Below are 24,100 nucleotides of genomic sequence, written 5' to 3'. Positions count from 1 at the left end.
TTCTTGTTCTTAATGACTTTTAGATATTTGAAGTAATTTTCTTTAAATAGCTCTAAGATGTTTCAGAAAAGCCCATTCAGACCATTGAGGTAGATGAGAGAATTCGCTAAAGAAGAGAAACCTCAGCAGATCCTGCAGGCTGATGACACCACTGTCAGAGACTCTGGTTTTAATTCTCCGAGGTGTTTCTAGTGTTTAAATGCATTACCAGGAATGAAGAGTCTACCCCTTCCCTTAGTATGTCATTTCACTGTTTCATTAGGACTTTTTCCAAATACATTATATGAATTGCCCCTTTTCTCCATCATCTTTCTCAACATTGCTCTTTATGTGCTGTGTATGTTTTCAGGCCTTCATCTACTAAGTAGATAAGACTTGTATCCAACTAGTGTAATGTTCGCACTGATTTAGTCACTTTGTAAGCCTCAAATTTTTATGACTAATTGTCGTTAAGCACCTAACCACTCCCTGGGTGGGCTGATAATTTTTACAGAGAAAATAACCACCCCCTACAACATGAGCTTTCCCCAGTCTCCTTTTGCCTCATTAAGAATATCAAAGGACTGGTTTAGAATGACCAAAGGCTATTACCCCCACATATTGAACAAACGCTGCTTTTCATCAGGTTGGTATCATTTTATGGTTTTCTTCTCCTTCCTTTTCTTTTTCACATGTCTCTGTATCCTGATTTGGGTTGGAAATCTGTGCGCTTTGGGAAAACCTCTGTTTAGATTTGTATCTTGGCTGACCAAGATGATTATCTCAAAGCCTCTTGGTAAAGAATTTGAAATCACAGAGTTTTGTTTACTTTTGTCTGCCAAACAGTTTGAGTGTGACCTACAAAATTGAAAGGGGAAAGTATAAACCAAAACAAGCAATTATACTTATATAAAGAATCATGTTTCTTCGATATTTAGTATCTTTGCCAAGTCCTTACACTGTACATATCTTTTTTTTAAGCTGCTTCTGAGAAGGTTGGAAATGTACTGAATTTTTATCTTATGACCCATTAGAACATCTGAAAATATAGTCAATCCCTTTCCTAAGAATGGTGAGGAAAATGGGAAAGAAGAACAATATACAAGCATTTAGTGGGGCATATACCCTCCAGATTGACTACTACTCTTGTACTTCAATTCAGAATATATGCCTTGAATTAATTTTTAATGTGGATTAAAAAATTAAATATACTTCCTAATCACGGAAAAATGAGACTATTCTCTCATGCCTTGATAATGTCAGCCATTTGAAAAGATGAACATTTTATTTTATTTAACAAAGATTTGCTGGGAACTCACTAAGTGCAAAGTTTTGTGCTAGCTGCTTTAAGTATCCAAACACAAATGGTATACAAATCCCTACCTTCCAGGAGTTTATAGTTTCATTAAAGAAAATAAGGCATATGCACAAAACAGAAAATGGAGTTTGATGAATACCATTAAAAAAGGAATAAAGGACAAATAAAAGAAGTAAAGGACTACCTATTTTTTTTAATTGTTTTTACCTATAGTTTGTGAAATGGTTGATTATTTCCAGTTAAAGATAGTTAGCATCACTAGAAACCATAGGTAAGTGGAGCCTTGGAAAATAGTTGGATTTCAGGAGACAGATGTTGTGGAACTTTTGAGATGGTTAAGAGAGAGAATAGAGCCATTGGGGAATAGTGGCAAGAAGCTCACTGTGGTGGAAAATGTTGTATGTGGTACAGAAGTTGAAAACAAAATCATGGAGGCCCTCAAGATACATGCTAGGATGTCTAGGTTTTATTTAGGAATCACCAGAAAGCCTCCTGAAGGTTTAACAGCTGTGGTTTAGGATAATAACTCTAGCAGCAGTAGAGAATATTAGAGGAAGGAAGAAACTCTTGCTCTGGTTTGGATAGGCATGAATGAGGTCCCAAAAAAAAAACAGTACCCATGAGACTGGAAAGAGGGTAGATCGACCTAGAGGGTCATTGGCAAAATAAGATCGGTAGTTTTCATTCCTAAGTAGAGGGTGAGAAAAATTAGCAAGTTAGAAGGAGGGTATATCTAGGAATCAGGGGAATAACACATTTGATTCATATCTTGCAGGTAAATGTAGGAATCTCTCAAAATAATTGAAAATGAAGGTCTGGGACTTCCAGAGTTTCTGAATTTAGGAACATTAATCAAGTAGTAATCTTCATAGAAGTTGGTAGTTAAAGCTAATAATGGCCTTGCCAGATAAGGGAGAGAAAGATTAGCAGAAAATAAAACTTAAGCATACTGACACAGGATGAATTCAGAGGTTGTCAGCTCAGCAGGACATGATCAGTTGGCAAGATTAGGATGGGACCAGTTGAGTACAGAATTAGGAGAACCAGTGTAGGGAGTTTTAAAGAAGGCTCAGTCAACTGTGCCAAATCTAGAAAAGATGTCTAGAAGGGACTGAATAATGACAATTAGATTTAGCAAATGAGATAACGGGACCAGTGGTGGTACTGGAGTGAGAAGAGATGAGGGGCTAGTGGCAGGAAAGGGGGTCAGCCGATGGCTATGGATTGGTCTCTGTTGGAAAAGGAAAAACTAGGACCCCTACATATGGGCAGAGTCAAGAGAATACTAAGAGAGCCTTGAAATGGGACAGAACAAAATAGGATGTTATAAAAACAAAATCAATTCCTTCAGCAAGTATTATTTTTTCCCAGCTTCACTGAGGGAAAATTGAAATATATAATTTTATGTGTTTAAAGTGTAAAACATGATGTTTTGATACACATATACATTGTGGGATGATTGCCAAGAACAAGATAATCAGTGTATCTATCATCTCACATAACTCTGTGTGTGTGTGTGTGTGTGTGTGTGTGTGTGTGTGTGTGTGGTGAGGAATACTTAAGATCTACTCTCAGCAACTTCCAAGTACATAATACTGTATTATTAACTATGGTCACCATACAGTACATTAGGTCCTCAGAACTTCTTATAACTGAGGTTTTGTACCCTTTGACCTACAGGTCTCCATTTCTCCTTCCTGAAATACTGACATTTTCCCTGTAAATGTTTACTTTTTAAATTTGGTCTCCTTGACTGGGTGATAATGCTTTGGTGCTAGAGCTATAATATTTCTGTTGATTTTCACACAGCACATAACACCTTGGCACAATGTAAATACTCACTGAACATTTTATGAGCAGTTAATTGCTGGTACTTTATACTTGGTAACATCATTTAATATGCCATCTATAGATCCCAATGAAGATGTGTCTGCAGACTAATTTATACCATCAAAAATGATTTTATTATAAAATACTTCACTCTGCAAGGAAATTTAGGTTGCAAGACCTCTTTACTTTTTCCTCTTTCCTCATCTCCCACCTCTTCTCTCATCCCTTTCCCTCCCTCCTTCTTTTACTGATGTTATTTCACACACTTAACATCAAATCCTAAGTTCTAAATTCTTGCTTCTTCTAATGCTAAAGATATACACTAGAAAGCCATTAGTTTATAAGTAACATAGACTCTGTTTTTCCTCAGAAGATGTATGCAACCAGTCCCTACTCTGACCCCGTTGTGTCAATGGATTTGGATCCACAGCCAATCACAGATGAAGAAGAAGGCTTGATCTGGGTTGTAGGTCCAGTCCTTGCAGTGGTCTTTATCATCTGCATTGTCATAGCTATCCTTCTTTATAAAAGGTAGGTTTGCCCAATATTTATATTACAATCTTGGTAATTCTTCTATGGACATTATGTGGCTGGTTGCTGTTAATGAAATACTTCAGTGTAGTGCCCGTAATCACTGCAAAATGCTTTCATTAGATTAGAACAAAATGTAAAGATTGCACTTTTTAAAATCTCATTCAGTGTGTGATATAGATTTTGTTGCCCAGCATTCATGGATCCTAGCCTCAGTCTTCTCAGCTACTTTATGCATTAGGAGCACTTTGTATGGCTTTTGAAACATGAGTACATTCATAGGCAGATAATTCCAAGCTTGTATTTAATTGCTTTAGATGATTAATTGCTCTTTTTTCTTTTTTTTTTTTTCTCTTTGGGATTCAAATGAATTTTATTTTTTCTAATTTACTTTTCCTTTTTTATTTTAATATATTTATTGTCAAGTTGGCTAACATACAGTGTATACAGTGTGCTTTTGTTTTGGGGGGTAGATTCCTGTGGATTAATTGTTCAATTTCAACATGGTTTTACAAATAATATTACAAATTTGCACATTTATGTCCATTTCATAAGTCTAATGGGCACCTGAGCTAAAATTTTTTCCTGTAGCTATTTCTCAAAACCCTGAAAGTTGCTAAAAGTTAAAGATAAAACAAGGAAAAATAAGGAAGAGAATGAATTTTTTTCTTCTGTTTTCTATAACCTTTGTTCCAATAGTTAATTCTCAATTGTATCCAATAAGGAATGTGAGGTACCATTTTCCTTTAAAAAATTAAAAGTAAAACCTCAGTCCTTCTACTCCCAAGTACTGATCTGATGTAGTGTCTTTTCACTACAATTAGGATGCAAAGAATCCACATCTACTCCATAGTTTCTGATCTTCCACTCTTTTTCAATTCTATTTCTGCCTCTATTACGGTAACCAAGATTTTTCTTCCCCTAGTCGTTGCCTAGTCAGTTGCAAAGAGGACATTAGTAATTATTTCCCTAAATCCTTCCAGACTTAAAAAATATGTAATACCTGGGTGCCTGGATGGCTCCAACTTGGGTTAAGCGTCCAACTTGGCTCGGGTCATGATCTCGCGGTTTGTGAGTTCCAGCCCAACATTGGGCTCTGCACTGACAGCCGGGAGCCAGGAGCCAGGAGCCGGGAGCCGGAGCCTGGAGCCTGCTTCAGATTCTGTGTCTCCTTCTCTCTCTGCCCCTCCCCCTCTTGTGCTCTATCAAAAATAAATAAATGTTAAAAAATTAATAAATATATATAATACCAAAATATATAAAATTGTAAGTATTAACATATATAATGCAAACTCATAAACATGTAGACTGACTAAATTCTAAATTATCTTCCTTTGTGTCACTTTTTATTTTTTTCCAATCCAAATTTTATTTTTATGAAACTTTAATCTATGTTCCCATTTTTCTTTGTGGTGTATCACCTTTAAGAACTCTCCTGTGAAGATGACCACTTCGCTGTACTATAAAGTAGTCCCTCTGTCTCTCTCCCTCTCTTTCTCCCCTCTCATAACCTTGACTTGCAAAATCAAATGAGAATGTCTTCATTTTGATTCTTGCTGACATACTTAATCTGATAATCTTACTTCCATTGTATCTTTATCCTATTTATCTGGCTCCCTTCACTGGGTTTACATTAATTATTTCTACCTTTATTCTTCTGTTAAGTATGTTCTTATGTTCCTGGAATAATCTTTTTTTTTTTTATAACCTCTTCTCAACTCAAAAAAATATCCTTCAAGACACTTGTCCTTTGCAATTTTCTCTTATGAGACTGTATTCTATTTCAGTGTGAAGAGAGCATTGAAAAGAAAAAACTAAACTAAAGAAAACTAAAGAAATTCATAACCCTAACCTATTAAATTGCCTATTCTATTTTAGAGTTAGAAAGAAAGAAAGAAATACCCATCATTATTTTGTTTCCTGATCACTGCCATCACTCTGTTATCCATGCTATAAAATAGCTTAAAAGACAGGTAACTGAAGGCCAATCTCTCCTCATAGATAATGGTTTCAGTCTCTCCATTCCAATCCATATTGTATCAGTGTATATTTAATTTCCTCTCTTGTGTAAGAAGTAAGCACAGAGAGCACAAGGTACCCACATGCCCTGAACAATAACATCCTGAGTGAGTCCAAACAGGAACTGGTATCCTTTGCTGCTCATGTGCTACACTTATTACCAGAAGATAATACAATAATAAAAGATTAAAAGGAGAATTATCATTGCTTTCTGTGATATTTATTTAGGTGGCTAAATCTTACTGTAAGATTCAGATCAGAAAGTGCTTGTTTATGGTTGCATTTCTAGATCATGGCACATGACATTTTGTGATTATTCAAAATGGACAAAATGCTTGCCTTATTTTTTTTAAGTTGTGTTTCATTCTGCTATATCGGCTATCATTATCATGTCACTTAACAGAAATGTGCAGGGCATTTGTGAGTTATGTAAATATGAAGAAATAGGATTATAACCTTGATAATTTTTTAAAGATCTGTAATTAACTGTTTGCGCATGTGCATGTGCTTGAAGAAAAATTCAACTCAATTATATATTTTTTTATAATCCTTCAAAAAAAGGCATCACATTTAAAGATTTTATGACTCTGTTAAAATATAGTTGCATTTTAGTGTGTGCATATGTAAGCATCGTCTAATGCAATTGTTGGGAAATGCACACATCCTCGAATGCCAAGTATATTTAGCTAACCATCTGAAGGCCCATGAAGCGTTTCTGAAATAGAAATGCTTGCTTCAGCAGTAAAGAACATTCCTGACTTGAAATTCAAGTAGACCCAACAATGTCCTTCTTGATTATCATGAGGCAGTTCAAGAGGAAATCTTCTGCAGGCAATGAATAGTGTCTTTTATAGCTTGGATTCTGAACAAAGTTAATTATATAATAAATACTTCATCCCTCTTTTTGGCTGCCTTTCATTTTACACATAGGTTGTTGGTAATGACTCAGAATTGAATATACAATTATTATTATTATTATTATTATTATTATTAAATATTATCAACTCACATTATCTTGATAATCCCACCTAATCACATACACTTGCTTACAAAACTACTTGCCTTAAGAGAAGGTCTATAGCTATGGATGGTTTGTTCATATAAAGAAGAATATTTTATAGATCTGTGTGAGAAGACTGAGACTTATTCCTATTAATTATATTAATGTGGAACCATTACACTCTTTTATCTCACATTGTATTTATTTTACTTTATTTTTAACCTAGTAATTTGTAAACCTATAATACATTGATAATCAATGACAAAACAACATCAACTGAGGCTTTGTAAGGACCCTACAAAACCCACTGAACCATCAGAAAATTAAAATACATTTGGTAGGTCTTTAGTGTTATGGATTATTTTGCCCTATTTTTTTTATTTTGTTGTCTATATGTGATATATGCAATATTTCAAAATGTAAATTACAGAGATAAGATGGTATCAAGGTTTAAAAAAACACTAATCAGAAAATCAGGAATCAGGAAACTTAAGTTCCAGCTCTGTGAGTAGGTAGCTAATTGTGATAGAAAGCCATGCTAACACTCTGGGCCTCAGTTTCCTCATTTATAAAGTAAGTGGGTAGACTAGATAATTGGACCTTTTAATAATGCTCTATAATCTGAGAATCTAAAACACCACCTAATAGTTCTATTGCTATATTATTTCTGCCTCCAGTATGTGTGTGTGTGTGTGTGTTTTTTTTTTTAATATGACTCCAGGTTGCCCTTCATTCATCCATCCCAGAAAAAAAGAAAAGAAAAGAAAAAGCAAATAAACACTCTTAGATCTCCCTCTACCCTGTACACTTGTTACATGTGTAAGGCTTTTTAGTTATTAGTGTTAGAACAGTCTGGGAATTACTTATATAGAAGATACTTAAAATAAAATGTTAACCTGACTCTATGGAAAAGCATTTCAAGATGAATGAGGAGTATTTACTATGTACCATGGAAAAAAAGAAAATATGGATTAGGAGTTTGTAAAGATCTCAGGCACTATCTAGACAAAACTAATATCCTTAAATAGAAATAGTCTAACCTAAATAGATACTATAGACCAAGGAAATATTTTCCATTCCCACCTGAAGATGTTCATGTATGAAAGCCATGGAATAGATGAGACTAAAACACAGGCCTTAGCTTTTCAAGCGTTTCCTGTAGATCCAAGATTGCTCTCTGTGGTCTGTGCTTTGTTAGTCTTCTCTTTTTGTATCAACTTTACATATTTCCAAGATGTTATCAAAGAAAGAAATACAGATCAGGATATTTTGAGATGCTATGGAGATATATGCTGCCATGCCCAACCACACTGGACAATTGATTGTCCAATTGTTTCTGCCTTCTGGCCTTTGAGTAGATCCTTCCATATACCTGAAACACCTTTCCTCTGTCTCCCCAGCCTCTCCTCTTGGCCTGACTGACTCTAAAACATCCTTTAGTAGTAAACTAAGATGCCCACCTAAACAAAAAGCTTTTCTGGGTGCCTCCTTCTTGCTCTATTCTCTCTACCAGTTCAGGCTGCCCTAGGGTTCTATTGTCTATGCTGTTAAAGCACTTTCCACTTATCTAATGTTACAGAACCTACCACATTACTAGATTTTCCCATTTTCTTGTCTTTCTTGCCACCTCTAAACTAGAGGTCAAGGATGCTGTCATTTCCTCACACTTAGCCCGTATGCCTAGTAAAGTGCATGGCACAGAGGAATATTGAGTAATCAAATTTATACAAATCAATGGCATTAAACAAATTCCAAACTCAATCCCCTCCACTTATTTACTCCACCATGCAATATCACCTTCATCTTGACTGGCAAGAGCTTTAATAAAATCCTTAGCCTATAATTTAAATTTATAAGCTTCCAAAGCCTTCAAACTTAGATACTTGCACCAAATATGTACCTGGGTATGTGGTGAGTCTGACATTTCTGTGGAAGAGGGAGTGAATCACACACTAGCTATGCATTTGTTCATCAGATTATTTAACATTTTAATATACAAAACTGATAATTCACTAAGTAGTTCTCTTCCATCCAAAGAAACAGATTATCCTATGATGATTCACTAAAGATCTCCTTGATTAAAAACAAGGAAGTTAGAAACATATATACATAGGATTTTTAAGACCCACAACACTAGGTAAATCATTTTAAAATTAAGAATAAAAAAACAGTATTTTTGATATCATTTTCATTATTCACCTTGTATGTGTGTGTTTGTAAAATTTAAATGTGGGTTTTGTATTTTTGAAAGGAGATAGACTGGATTATCTCTAAGCTAGATACTTTAGCAACTTGGGTATATATTTCATTGACATTCAGGTAGACTCAGTTCTCTATTTTGCATTTGAGAACTCATTAAAAACTCTGAAATTTGCCTCACTGTTGAGATTGTTCAGATTAATTCTTTTCAGGTAATAGTTATGCTCTCTGCATAAAGAACATAGTTATCTAAACAATCTACATATTATCACATGAGCATGAGTTAGATGTGTTCACAGACAGGAGCACCTCTTTGATTGGGAAAATATCTGTCATGTCAATGGCTGGTAATAAAATACTTTCAAGATTAGCCCAGTGATATATATGGGTCATGCTCTGTAGATTTATAATGATGAGTATTACTTTTCCCAAAACTGAAAATGTATTTGATCTTTTATTGGAGAAAAGATTTATAATAACCTTACTCGTCAAAAGGAGTTTGAAGAAATCATTTTTGCCACTTTATTACCTCATAGTGTATTCTACCATTGTGCACATTTTTGTGCAGTTCAGTGGATTTGCAGATACCTTATATCATTAAAGAAATAACACACCTCTTAAGACTTTGTTTTAGATGAACACATTTCTTACATGGAATTATGTTGTATTTCCATTAAGTACATTAGTAGTTTCCTCATGGCATGTTTTATGAAAGTCAGATTATATCTCTATCATCACTTTCTGGGATATAATTAATTGTGGCAATATTTTGTAGCTTGGTGGATATAAGCGAATGTGACATTAACATGTGCACAAAATGCTTTATTTAGTTACGTACCCTCATATCCTCCATTCAACTCATAATTAGAGTCCTTTAAATGTTTTGATACACTGTCATTTCCTAATGTGTGTCAGTTAATGTGCCCTGCTTATGAGCAGTTTTTCTTAAATCTTCGTTGTCATAGTTACTCTTGTTACCATTGGCCAACTAACATTGAGCCTTTCTTTTTCTTTTTTTGCTGCATTAAAATGGAGCAGTAAACCTGACAGGTGAGGAATAGAGAACAAACCCCATTTAATGCTCAGTAAGACACTGGTAGCCATTGGAAGTATTGAGGGGGTGAGGGTGGAGGTTGGATATAAAAGGTGTCACCTGGCAGGTGGAAGATGGACAAAGCCTAGATATATAAAATATTAAAATATTGGTACTGAAATGATTCTGAGGGAAATAAATTAGTTTGTCTATATAAATATAAATAACAAATTATCTTTATGTAAAGCCAAATTTAGAAGGTAATGAAACCAGTCTGCATTTTGTATGAGCATTTGTATGTGTTAATGTGTCTACAGAAAAGAAATGTGAGGTGTTCCATTAAGACATTTGTTTTGTTTCGTTTGTTTTTACTTAAGATTGGCTTTTAAGTTTGATCTGAGGTCACCTCCCAATACAAGAGCACTAATGGCATTTTAATATCCTGTAAATATTGACGGCCATGCATTTGTGAAAATTCTGACATCATTCCAAATTATTTCCATGCTTTCCAGACTCAAATAATAACAGCAGCGGCAGCAATAGTAGTAGTAGTAGGAATGATAATAATAATAGCACTAGCTATCTGTGTGACTATTGAAGGACTGGTCCAATCAAACCTACTTTTCTAACATATCTATATGTATATCTATCTTCATATCTATATTGACAGGTAGAAACTTCTGATGAAACTTAAACTAAGAAAAGGATCTCAGTGCTCATCTCAGTTGTCTAGTCCTCCCAGTTCTATATTCCAGTAATTCCCAATGAGTGTTACCTGGACCAGCAGCAGAAGCATTAGCTTCACCTGGAAACTTGAGAGAAATACAAATTCTTAGACTACCTACCCCAGACCTAGTGAATCGGAAACTCTAGGTGTGAGTGCAACAGTCTATAGTTTGGTAATCCCTTCCACGGGATTCAGATGTATGCTAAAGTTTGAGAACCATGGCTGTATTATTTTCCCAAAATCACTTAACACTGGTCAGTAAGCTACATTACACTTCTACTCATAGGTAACTTAGTACTTCTGTAGGGTATCTTTTTTTTTAAATTATTTTTAATATCACTGGTTTTCATTAATCCACCCAAAAACACATGCAAAATACGTTTTGTTTTTCAGCCAAAATAGGGATTTCAGATAGATGTATCTTTCTTCCAAAAGCCTTTGCCCATATATCCGAATATCTTTGTTCTAAGTAAGTAGATTCATATCTCATCCTTCGACCAAGGTGAGATTAAGTGAAGATAAAAAAAAACCCTTAGACCACAAAGTAGCATCTTTGTTGTATGTGGTTCCCATCCCAAACCACCACATATTTTCATGATGCTGTTTCCACCATATCTGAAATGTCATGTGATCTTGCATTTCCTTTTCACCCATATACCTCCTGCATGTAGTACATATTTCTCTCTGCAGAAAATAAGCTTATAACAGGACTTTATAATCTTAACAGAAAAAATAAAATAGCAAGGCAAAATTCAAATATGCTTGTAGTCACTATTCTTCACTTTTTTCTAGTTGAAAATGAAAATGTGAATAATGAGACTTCTGAAAACCTATCAGGAAAAATATGACCACAGACGTTCCTGTTGGGCCTGATTTAGACCCTCATATACTAGTTAATCCTTTATGGCAGTAAATTCTATTTTTAAAGCTATTTATCATTATTACCAATGATGACCAAACTCTTCATCTTGCAAACATTTCTTAGAAACCCTTTCTGTTAGAAAACAACCATTTTAACACATTTGTGTTTAAAAATAATGTGATGAAAGTGTGGGCAGCCAGTACCCACATTGTGATCACCAGAACTAAACTAAGCAAAAAAGAAATTTAAATAGCTGGTTTTCTGAGATGGCTATAGGATTTTTGAGTCTGAGATCATGGAAGTAATTTATTTGAACAGATAAAGTCAGGGAAAAGTTAGTTATTAAATGTCAGGACCCCCCCCCCCCAACTTTGTCACAACTATACATGGCAGTTTTAGTCCCAAGCTTTGGGTTTTCTGAGATTCATCTGGGCAACAAGATGTGACATTCACCTTTCCTGGCACCAGAGAAACAGACTAAATTTCTTTAGAGAGTATTCTCTTCTGTCCCTTTGTCTCAGTGTCACTCAGCTTGGCCTCACTGAAAAGATAAGGAGCATGTTCCACAGTACCTACAAGAGTGACCCAGTTTCCTTGCCCAGGTATTTCTACATCTGGCCCCATAATCCCGCAAAGAAAGACAGTGGGGCCGCTTTGAGAAAGGATAAAAATTCAGGTTTTAATCATTATGTCTGGCACATCAGTAAAGAGATGCATCTGTGCCAGCTCATTTGGAACAAAAGAAGTTTAAGGAGGGCCACTGGGTCCCTTGAATTGAGAAGGCCAAGTGTGTGATTGTTACACATGGGACTGACTGACTAGCAGTCCATGGCATTTCATGAGCCCATTTAGCTTCTATACCTTTGGTGGTAAAATGAATCTCTATGAGTCATATAGCCACAGCCTAATCATAGTGGCATTTTCCATTCTGAAACTGGTCACCATGTCCTTCTTTCACATGGTCTTTTGAGCCACTCTTTCTCTTTCTTCTCACATCTTTCTTGTCAGACCTCAGCTCTGCTTTTACTTTGCTTCTCATTTTCCACTCCATACAACTGGAACCTCCAGTACTTTTGGCACACCTGACATTCAGTGCTCACCTCTGATTTGTGGCATAGCTTGGCAATGCATTCTGTCCTTAGGCTATACCTGACACCTTCAGGTAGAAACAAGAAATCCTGAGACAGGTTAATCCAAGGTTCTGAGAGAGCAAGGTGTCTAACAGGACTCACCCAAGAAAATTCATTCCATTAACACAGTTTTGCCGAAGGCATTGCACTTGAGCAAATCAAGTGTGCTTTCCTTTTGCATCAATCTTCCCTTCATCCCCTGGTTAGTTTTATTTTATACAGATGAGCAGAGATGGAAAGAAAGGCTATTTAACAGGAGCCCTCTGGCTTACCATGGAACGAACTGGGTGGCACTCAATGGGATCCCATTGCCACAGCAACACTAATGAGCTGTGAGACAGTCATATCAGAAAGACAAGGGAGTGTTCCTGAGCACCACTGTGCCCCTTTCCCCAAAAAAGAATGTCTTTGTTTTAAACAGGGGTGGACACAAGGATTACGACTGTAGCCTGGAGATTGCTGGAGTCAGTATTTGAATAAATACAGAATAAAGCACTGCTTGAAAAGGTCTCCATTTCTTGAGTTTTTAATCTAATGTAACCTTAAAGAAAATACTTAGGCAGCACTCTGCGTTTTGGAAGGTTTGAAAAAAATGAATAAGAAATCTTATGAAGAAAAACCTGATGTTCCTTGCATAGACATTTGTTACTATTACATTATCACACCCTAAACAAAGTTATTTAATAAAACTAGTAGATAGTAATTAAAACAAAGATGAAATGCATTGTGTGAAGAATTACTTATAACAAGGCATTATTAATGGTTCACATATGCCATGAATGATCATTGGAAGAGTGAGACTACCCAGTAGGTGAAATTACTTTTTCTCTGATCTTTCTGTGATTGACTTTCATTAATGAAATATTAATCACACCTTAACATCATAAGCAGCCAACACTATTTTTCTTTCTTTTAATTTGAAAGAGAAAGGGGATGTTGGTCTTGTGTAGTGCTAATTCTCCTTCTAGGTGCTAGCTTGGAATCTTAGAACACACTTACTGCATCTGTCTGTCATATGGGAAAATTCAGTGCAGACCCACTTTGTAGCCATCAGGCTTCAAGCATATCTCTCCAACACCCCCTTAATGCCTAATGGCAGAGGCAGTGAAGAATTCAATTCTAGAGCTGAAGGGGGACTTTGAGATCATTCACTTAAGCAAATATTTTAGACTTGAGGTAGTGGTCTAGGCCAAGAGAGGTAAAGCAACCTGAACAGGGTCACAAAACTGACCTGTCAGATGGTTGTAAAACAGAAAGTTGGGAGCTTTTTAAATGTTTCAATTGCTTTTTTATTGTATTCTTACATTTTTAAAAAAATTTTTCTCCCTACAGGAAGAGGGCAGAGTCTGACTCTAGAAAGAGCAGCATACCCAACAGTAAGGAGGTCCCTTCACACCATCCAACAGACCCAGTAGAACTGAGGCGCCTTAATTTTCAAACACCAGGTAAGAAGCAGGGCTCATCTTGTCCATAAGATAGTATTTACTGAAAGCATTTTGGCCGACTGATAACTGCTTTCAGAGATGAATGTCACTTTATTTAGAACAGTTTTGTTTATCCTGCTTTTTAATTGTAATATTATTGAGATTCACCAAACAGAAGTCTGGAAAGGAAATAAAGTTTGTTTTGCAAATCTGAGGTGGAATAGACAAGAGAAAACAAGTAATTCATCTTCAAATTTTGGAAACATTATAGTCTTATAAGAATATCTACCATTGTGGGGGATTAAGAGTTTATTATTTTTAATGATACCTATCTGTCAAGAATTCAGTTTCTCATCTTATAAAAGTGAATAGATGGATTGATGGATGGATGTCACATCATTCATTCTATTGGGAAATAACAAATTTATTCTGTATTTTCCTATTGATTTGTGTCTATATGAAGAAAGTGAAGAAAGGAGGATGGTGAGAGGGAAAGAAACAAAGTGAGATAAAAATTAGTTTCTTTTAAAATATTACCTATACTAAATGTCACTGGCCAAGTTGAGTTTCTTACTGGGGAGATACATAAAGTAACTGAGGATAAGAATACTTGTTTCTAAATATTAAATGCTTAAGAGGAAACCTATCTTTACTACTGAGGGGCATTTTGTACAGTACTGTTAATTCAAGACTAGCTCTATTTTGCTTTCTTTAAAATAAATTTTATTTATCTCAAATGAATGGAAAATAATAAATGATAAAGAGATCTAAAACTGAGTGGCACAGTCATAATGCCCAGGGACAATTAAGAAAATAAAGAGTTGATCTAAGAAGTGTGATTAAAATTTGGTTGTGTTATCATTCCCCAAGTTGTTGGCAAATGTTGTGTCACATGGACATGTTAACTCACAGTAGTATATACCTCAAATTTATCAAACTACACACTGCAGTGACTTACTCTGAATTGAAAATGTAGTCTATTATATTTGACATGTTTTCTTTTTTACCTGTGAATGTATCATGGTAACTAGTAACAAGTTGAAAGAAGTGTCTGGCATTTTCAAAGTGGCTCTACAAACCATCATCATAAATGTGGGTTGTGTGTAAAATGCTATTTCAAATGAGGTTAGACTTTTTAAAAATCAGTTTTTACAAAGCAAAGATCTACCTCCATCAGCATAAAAGGCAGTAGAAAATGTTCATATAGCCAAAAATCTCCTGTGTGTATTTTCTAAAGGCTGATAAATGTATACTATGCACATGTAATGATGATTGAATAAACTCATAGAGTCCTTTGGGTCATTGTAATCCCTTAGATGCTCCCTGTTGAGTCTCTGTCTAGGTGTCCCATTAAGGCATCTTGATATTGAGTTTCTTGTAGTAAACCTTTTTGAAATAGTAGTGTACTGACTTCTTTAGGCTGTTAGCAACTTCTTGATAATGGGCCCAGGAATTCATGTACTTTTCAATTTGACTAAACCAGGGTATAGAGGACCTAAAAACCACAGAGATGATGCACTACATGATTCCTTTGCAAGAGCAGCATGTTGTGGAAATGGAGAAAATGATTGTTACTTAATACCTTGCTGCTCAGCCCTGCCCCCATCTCCTCTGGCTTTTATGGAAAGTATGATTTGTATTGGAATCAACCTTGGTCTTCAGGCAGAGATAGAAGCATAGTATAGGATGAGTGAAAAGGCAAAGATAGCTCCAAAAGAAAAAAAGAAAAAAGAAAAACAATAGAAGTGCTATCCTTCATCTACTCTGGCACTAACAGAATATTCCAGGCATAAATAGGAAGTAGGAAGGACGCCTGGGTGGCTCAATCAGTCAAGCATCCGACTTCAGCTCAGGTCATGGTCTTACAGTTTGTGGGTTCAAGTCCCACGCTGGGCTCTGTGCTGACAGCTCAGAGCCTGGAGCCTGCTTCAGATGCTGTGCCTCCCTCTCTCTTTCCCCCTCCCCTGCTTGCACTTTGTCTCTCTCTCAAAAATAAGCATTAAAAGTTAAAAAAAAATAGGAAGTATGAATGAGAGCTGTGTAGACAGGATTATTAGCAGAGTACAGGCAACTACAAACAAGGAAATAGAAATGCCTTCAACCGAGAGACCTCCATCTGGAAGTACTTCTCACTTTTACAGGTAATTTTGCAAATATGGTCAAATCCAAAAAAAAAGTCTGTAAAGAATATAATCTCCCCAGTATATATGGGAATATTAGATCCATTTATGGAAAGAATCTATTAAATTTCATATAAGTCCTTGGAAAGGAGGATGAATGTTACATTTGAAGGGACATTGGTTAGCTCACCAATAGCTTTACAAAATCACAGTGGGGACCTGAGTTTATAGGAGGTATCATTTAACTGAGGTTAGACTTATTACATCAAATGGGTAATGGAATAAAGTGGGCAAGATGAATAAAGAGGGAGAGGAGATTTAGTAGAGGAAGAGAATAAAGCAGGAGAAGTTGTCCTAAGGTCCTAGCACTTCTGCTCAGGAAGAAGCTCTGTGTTGTGCCTTTTAGCTCAGGTAAGCAATCTGCATGAGCTTGGCTTGTTGATTCAGTGTATTTCCCTCCCACGCTCTCTGATATGGCCTGCTGTCCTGAAAATTTCACCAGTTAAGGAAAAAAAAAAAAAACTAGACCCAGCTGTCAATGTGGAATTCATAGAAATGTGACCATTTGTTTCAATCAGTAGAGATTCTAAGCAATGGCTACAAATTGTCTAATTACTTGCCAAGGGGATTAGAGCAGAAGGCAGGGTTGTTAACCAAACCTTTCTGTGCTTTTTCCTTGCCTCTTGTTCACAAATAACCAAGGGCTCTCCTGGATGATGCAATAAAATGACCCTATAGTAGGGGTTACACAGCAAATGATATGACGCTCCTTAAGTTTTGGATTTTAAACCATTTCACTGTCTGAAATGTGCTTTTATATACATCATACCTTTGGAAATATAATCATTTATCCACAAACATAAAATTTGACAATACTTATTAATGGTATTCCTAAGTAGAGGATTAGCCATCCAGATTTTAACTTCGAACAAATGACTTTCAATGAAATAAAAAACCTGTGATTTATATAATGAGGCCCTAGCACTGAACTTGTTCATGAAAGCAAATTTACTGCCGCTTCTGATGGATCTGTTGAGGAAGATAAAATACCAAACAAACATTTCCATTTGAAATTCAGTAGGTATTTCAGAATGTAAAGGAAGCACATCAGTCAGTTCACTAATTCTATGAATTCTCCTTTCTTTTCAAAAAATTCTTGGGGATGAGAAAACTATTTACTTTTAAGTATTTATTGTTGTTGAAGAGCCTAGATATAAGGAGGCAGACATTTTCCCTCAATTCTACCCAATACTCCAAATGTATTGAAAATACATTCTAAATTTCATATAAATACAGAATTCTGAACATGTAAGTACTTCAAAGAAATATACCTTGAACCTCAGTACCACAAACATCCCTATCTCTGGGTCAGGAAAAGAAATGTCAGAATTCTGTCCACTGTGTCTCCACTAAGGCACAAAGTAAAGGCAGAGAAAACTGTTGTATTCAGTATAAACATCTTTGCAAGGTTGTGGGATGTGGGGAAAAAACATGGTTTTAGTTCACTTTCCAAATTTCAGATGACAATATAGTTGCTGTATTAGTGAAACACTATATATCCAAGCATTTGAACAGGGTGAGGAAGACTCACATCTTCCTGACTGAGAGCAGGTACCTCTGCTCATAGGTATTTTCCATGAATGTGTTTATTAGCCAGAATACTGTGTGTTAAAGTTCAGGTGGCAGTGTAAATTAGTTGTATTTAAAACCTGAACTACCCGGGGCGCCTGGGTGGCGCAGTCGGTTAAGCGTCCGACTTCAGCCAGGTCATGATCTCACGGTCATGGGCACTGGGCGTGGAGCCTGCTTAAGAGTCTCTCTTTCCCGATACATGGGGCGCCTGGGTGGCGCAGTCGGTTAAGCGTCCGACTTCAGCCAGGTCACGATCTCGCGGCCCGTGAGTTCGAGCCCCGCGTCAGGCTCTGGGCTGATGGCTCGGAGCCTGGAGCCTGTTTCCGATTCTGTGTTTCCCTCTCTCTCTGCCCCTCCCCCGTTCATGCTCTGTCTCTCTCTGTCCCAAAAATAAATAAACGTTGAAAAATAAATAAATAAATAAATAAAACCTGAACTACCCAATCTATTAAAATAATGTATAAGTCATCAGTTATTGGTGTACTGGCTCAGGCAGAACAAGTATGAAACATGTATTTCAAATACAATGTTTGTATCACCCATAGCCTACAAAACTAGAGTACCAGTGGGCAAGAAGGTATCACTTAGCTAAGGTTAGACTTATCACCTGAAATGGAAAATTGGATAAAATGAGTAAAGGAGAGAGGAGATGTTGTAGAAGAATATGCTAAAGTTACTAACTGCTAACCAAGTTTTACAAGTCTTTAAGGTCTGTAGAGGAAGGGGAAAATACTCAAAGATGATTTTAAAAGAATGCTGTATTAAACCTCATAAATCTTTGTGGATGGCAGAAGCTGGGTATGCATCAAGATGGATTCACAGATGAGTTACATGTTAAACAAAATTGAACTGAACTGTGCCCAGTCAGCCTAGGTTGGGAGGAAAAGTTCCCTTTTTTTCTCGAAAATTTCCCAAGTCATCTTATTACCCTTACTTCTCAATAATTCTTTTTCTTGATTACAAAAGCAGCACATGTTTATTGGGGAAATTAAAATAGAAAATAAGCTTGCTAACAATTTTGTAGATAGGTTGTAGCTACACAGGTGTGCATTACAGCAAATATTTTTTATGTTTCAAAATTTTCATAAATTGGAAAAGGTGAAAAAAGCGCTTTTAGAAAAGAAAACCTACTCTCTGTCCCCATGCTTCTAAGTTTTCTTTTCTTTTCTTTTTTTTTTTTTTTTTTTGGACATATTTAAAATATAAGTAAAAGATTTCCTATAACTACTCCAAATTTGCCCTTTAGAAATAGCCACCATAAGTATCCTTCTAGACTTTTTTACACGTATATACAGTTCTTTAATTGATAAAAATTGTATAGCAGGTATATAGACAGATAGAAAGGTGCAAATACATAAAATTGTCTGGTTTAAAATTTAACTGTAGGGGCGCCGGGGGGGCTAAGTCGGTTAAGCGTCCGACTTCAGCTCAGGTCACGATCTCGCGGTCCGTGAGTTCGAGCCCCGCGTCAGGCTCTGGGCTGATGGCTCAGAGCCTGGAGTCTGCTTCCGATTCTGTGTCTCCCTCTCTCTCTGCCCCTCCCTCGTTCATGCTCTGTCTCTCTCTGTCTCAAAAATAAATAAACGTTAAAAAAATTAAAAATAAAATAAAAATAAAATTTAACTGTATAAACATAAACCTTTTCCCAAGTTAGTGTGTTAGATTTTATCTCCTTAGCAACCAATGGTATTGATGTTATTCTGTTCTACAAATGACACAAAATGTAGTGGCTCATTCCTTATTAATGGGAGCTATGTTCCATGTTTTACTCTTGCAAATGATACTGCAGTGAGCAGTACTGAGCCCGCATCTTTTCACCTCTTTGTTGCTACCTCCAAATGTTAGACACCTGGAAATGGCGATTACAGGGTCCTAGGGTAGGCACATTTACTATTTTCATAGAGACTGCCAATTACAGAGTTTTCTGAAATATTGTAAAAAAGCCTTTACTTGCAGTGTAGCAGCCCCTCTGAGCCACAGCCTGCAGCATTGAACAGAATGATGAAAATAAATATAATATCATCCCAAGATGGTGATGAATAAGAAAACCAAAGAAGCTACTGATATGTGTTCATATATCTACTTTTTCCCCAACAAAGCAAATTTAGAATTTCAGCATCTCAGAGAAATAAGCCTTCTTTCTAGTACAAAAAAAAAAAAAAAAAAAAGTTGTATGAGAACACATAGCTAATGGCCTCACATTGTATACCAGCCACCACCTTTCCCTGTGCCTCTAAAATTCTTCCTCCCTGTGCCCTTTCATTGATTTGTCAGTTTCCATCAGAAATTTTCTTCATTTTTTCCTGCGAATTTCATTCTTCCAGTATTTGTACTCCTTCTCACATGCCTCTCTCTGCAAACCCCCACAAAAAAAAATAAATAAATAAACTTCAAACAACAACAAAAACTTCTAGAATGTGTACTTGCACCTTTTAAGAAAAGAAATTTAAAAATTGATGATCAGACGTACAACATAAGAACCTCATTTTCATTCTGAGGATGACCTTAATATGTTTTTCCCTAAAGCATACATGGATGGTAGGTGATTGATGGGCTGTGAAAAACAAAACCAAACTGGTAAAAAGTTACCGTATCAGAAATAGCAGTATCAGCAGCAGAAATGTCTGCACAGCAGCTGAATGGGCTTTAAAAGCTTCTGAGGCATCTCTTCTGATCCATTAGTGCTATTAATTGGATCAATGCTAACAAGATCCATTTTTATACATATATTTATCTTCATATTTTGCACCATAAGAAACTTACATATATGACCTTGCTTAAGAACACCATGTGTGTTCTTTGTACGTTATACCTCAAAAACTATGGTTCATTGAATAGAAATAGTACATTTTTGATATAAAGAAATACAGTTTGTTCAAATTCTCCATTTTGAGAAACCTATGTAAAAATGAATTTTATTTATGCTCTCCACTGCTTACCTGAAAAAGCACTCTTGGAACACCTTTCCCTTAATGATGATCCTAGTCATGGATTAAGTCAAATTCTCATTATTGTCCTGCCACATAGCAATTATATCTTATAAATCAGTGTTCTCTTTTGCCTTTAATTCATTATTCATTTGTGAGACAAATTGTAAACATAGAGTATTTGTATATCATTCAGAGTACTCTAAAAAGTACATAAATTATGTTAAAATCTGACCATTATTTTACAAACTAATTTTCTCCCTGTGACTGTTAACTTAGTGAACTACATTTTTGACACAGATGCATCACTGATTTGATGAACAAATTATTTTCTCCCTGTTCCATGACCACAAATTGTTCTCCACACTTCATCACAGTTTTTTGGAAAGGAAAACCATGAAGAGAGTAGTATTGAATCATCACACATATATCCTAACATAAAAAAAAAAAAATCATCTAAAAGTTGTTCACCATTATTAGTGACCTCAAAATCATTACTTAGCAAAATAATTATACAGTGGCTATTGGTATTAAATGCAAGATTTTAAAAAATTTAAAAATAAGGCAAGTATTTGGTAACATCTCTCTCTAGATAAAGTTATTTGAAGATATTATTGATTAGATTACTTAGCAAAATAAAACAACTTTTAGAAGGCAAAAGCATTGTAAATTGAGCTTTTGAAGAAATCTGCCAAATACTACTACAGTTTTTTAACACTTTTTAAAATGTATTTATTTATTTTGAGAGAGAGACAGAGAGAAAGAGCACAAGCAAGGGAGGAACAGAGAGGGGAGAGACAAAATCCCAGAGTCACACGGTTAGCACAGAGCTCCATGTGGGACTCAAACTCATGACCATGAGATCATGACCTAAGCTGGAGTCAAGAGTCAGACGTTTAACCGACTGAGCCACCCAGGGGCCCTACAGTTTTAACATTTTGAATGTATACCATTAGTATATTTTTAGTTCCGGTTCTCATGGAAACCCACAACATTTTGACAAGAGGTGACTGGAAAATACAGGTGTGTGTAGGAGTGCCTTTTACCTCTTCCCCACCATGGGGCATATCTTTAAATGAAGCTATTATTGACACATTTTCTATAAACTGAGGATGCTTGAGATCTCTGTGTCAGGACATAAATAGCCCAAACATTCTCACAGACCCATATTTATGTACATGGCACCACTCCTTCAGGATGTTAAGTGGTATAAGAGACAGTATGGCATAATGAAAAATGTCCTAAATGAGAAGTGACAAGGTCTAGGATCAAATCCTCCACGTAGCCTTAGTTTTACTAATAGTGATGACCTTGATGAAGTCATTTTCCTAACTGATAAAATTAATATGGAAAGGAAGAAGAAATAAATGAACTCCCAAGGGGTGACCCATGCAGGAAGTATACATTGTCACACCCCACCATACACACCTGATGTCTAGCCCATGGTCTTGTGGATACAAGCATGATGTTACTCTCAACCTACTTGGGTTTTAATTTACACGAGAAAGGAACATTTTGCTGTTTTAAAACAGAGGTCACAATTTAGTTAGCCAAATGTGGCCTGCAGAGGTCCTGTCTTTGACTCCCACTGGGTTTCAGCAAAATTTTGAGGCAACAATGAAAACATATCATAATCTGTGTTTGCAGTTGCTACTAAAAACCTGAAAAGTCTTACCTCATGGCTCTGCAATTCTCCCTGGAAGATATCGACTAGAGCTGAATAGTTTGACCCTTGTACAAGTTCTCCACAATCTACACCAGCCCTAAACATGACCCTGACATTGAGACTGAATGTCAGTTGCCATTCATCTCATGCATATTTTTTATTTTGCATATAATAGAAAAATATTGTTTTCTAGAGCCTCCTTTGCAAGTAGGGAAATGAAAGACAGTCATTAAAGGCTGCTTGCTGCAAGGAAATGAGTATGAGTGCATTTGTTTGTGAAGGTGTTTGCTATGTCCTACCTTGTCATCTTCAGTCATTTACCTTACCAATCTGTCCCCTTCAGCCCCTGAAGACTTTGCACCCTGCTTGAGAAGATTGTAACTGCCATTCCAGAATTAATATAGTAGTAAGATGCCAAAACCACTTAAGATTTTATTTACTAGATGGACTAATGCATGAAGTCATTTATCTTTTCTGGACTTCAGAGTCTTCTTGTGTAAAATGAAAATGCTGGGCTTAAGTGATCTCTAAAGTACCTCTCATCTTAAAATGCCATGGTAGGGGCGCCTGGGTGGCTCAGTCGGTTGAGTGTCCGACTTCAGCTCAGGTCACGATCTCGCGGTCTGTGAGTTGGAGCCCCGCGTCGGGCTCTGGGCTGATGGCTCAGAGCCTGGAGCCTGCTTCCGATTCTGTGTCTCCCTCTCTCTCTGCTCCTCCCCCATTCATGCTCTGTCTCTCTCTCTGTCTCAAAAAATAAACGTTAAAAAAATTTAAAAAAAAATGCCATGGTTTTAAAGTTCCAGTTCTTATAAGGAAGCCCTCATGACATTACTATCACAAATATGTATCCTATAAAAATTAGCCATCATGGCTTTTCCTCCAACCTAAGGCAAATTTCAGTGACTACATCCATTTTTCATGCTGACAGAGTATATTGTGGATATCATGGCTCCAAAATGAGAACACTGTTCAGTTTCAACGTGTGCCTTTAAAGTGCACTTATGTTGTGCATTTGTAGCTTTGAACTGATAAGGTCATGACCCTGGCAAGTCCTTATCAGCTGTGAGCTGCAATTCAAGTTCTTTGCTACTAATAATAGCTAAAGTATTAAAGCGTGCTCAATAGAGAATCAGAGCAAATTCAAGGTATTACTGAAAAAAAGCATATTGCATTCTTGTAAACTCCAATAAAATTTTTGAGTGGAAAAAAATGAATACATGGAGTTACAGTGCCCCCCCCCCCCCACCAACAAGATAATTTCCATTGGACTGGGAGCCATGGCTTGAGAGCTTTAAAAAGATCAACACCTGGTTCACACCCGCAGAGACTCTGACTTAATTGGTCTGGTGTGTAGCCTGGAAAAAAGGAATTTAAAGCACCTCAAATGATGCTAATGTAAAAATTCTTTTCTAATAAAATATTGGTTTGTAGACTGTGAGAAATACCCATGTTGCCCAAACAAAAGATTGAAAAGATACTATAGTGAGGTCAACATCACAGTTTTCTTGGTGTCTGCTTATCTATTCAGACTCTAACATGCTTGATTATATCATATAAAATTGTTTCCATGATGGACAATGGAAAAGTTTGGGAGGGAATCAAGGTCTTTGGTGATTCTTTCCTGGTATGAGCTGGAGTTTCATGTTAGAGGAATTTCATCCTTGATTTATTACGTAGCATAATTTTTATGATGCTGTTTATTT

The 24,100-nt window shown here is 36.2% G+C and overlaps 1 protein-coding gene across 48 annotated transcripts in view; it reads left to right on the top strand.

Annotated features, from left to right (window-relative positions):
- The window catches only part of PTPRD (protein tyrosine phosphatase receptor type D), a 2,239,943-nt gene that overhangs the window by 2,098,941 nt on the left and 116,902 nt on the right, over window positions 1-24,100 (top strand). For 26 of the 48 annotated variants that reach the window (XM_045470157.1, XM_045470168.1, XM_045470171.1 and 23 more), the window contains 3 exons: window positions 3,498-3,658; window positions 9,912-9,926; window positions 13,961-14,073. In XM_045470157.1, the coding sequence (XP_045326113.1) occupies window positions 3,498-3,658; window positions 9,912-9,926; window positions 13,961-14,073 (289 nt within the window). The remainder of the gene's footprint in view (window positions 1-3,497; window positions 3,659-9,911; window positions 9,927-13,960; window positions 14,074-24,100) is intronic. The other 22 variants (XM_045470183.1, XM_045470182.1, XM_045470170.1 and 19 more) reach the window with 5 other exon arrangements.

Source organism: Leopardus geoffroyi, chromosome D4 (assembly GCF_018350155.1).
Source record: "Leopardus geoffroyi isolate Oge1 chromosome D4, O.geoffroyi_Oge1_pat1.0, whole genome shotgun sequence".
Taxonomy (NCBI): domain Eukaryota; kingdom Metazoa; phylum Chordata; class Mammalia; order Carnivora; family Felidae; genus Leopardus; species Leopardus geoffroyi.
This window is presented reverse-complemented; position numbering and strand designations above follow the sequence as displayed.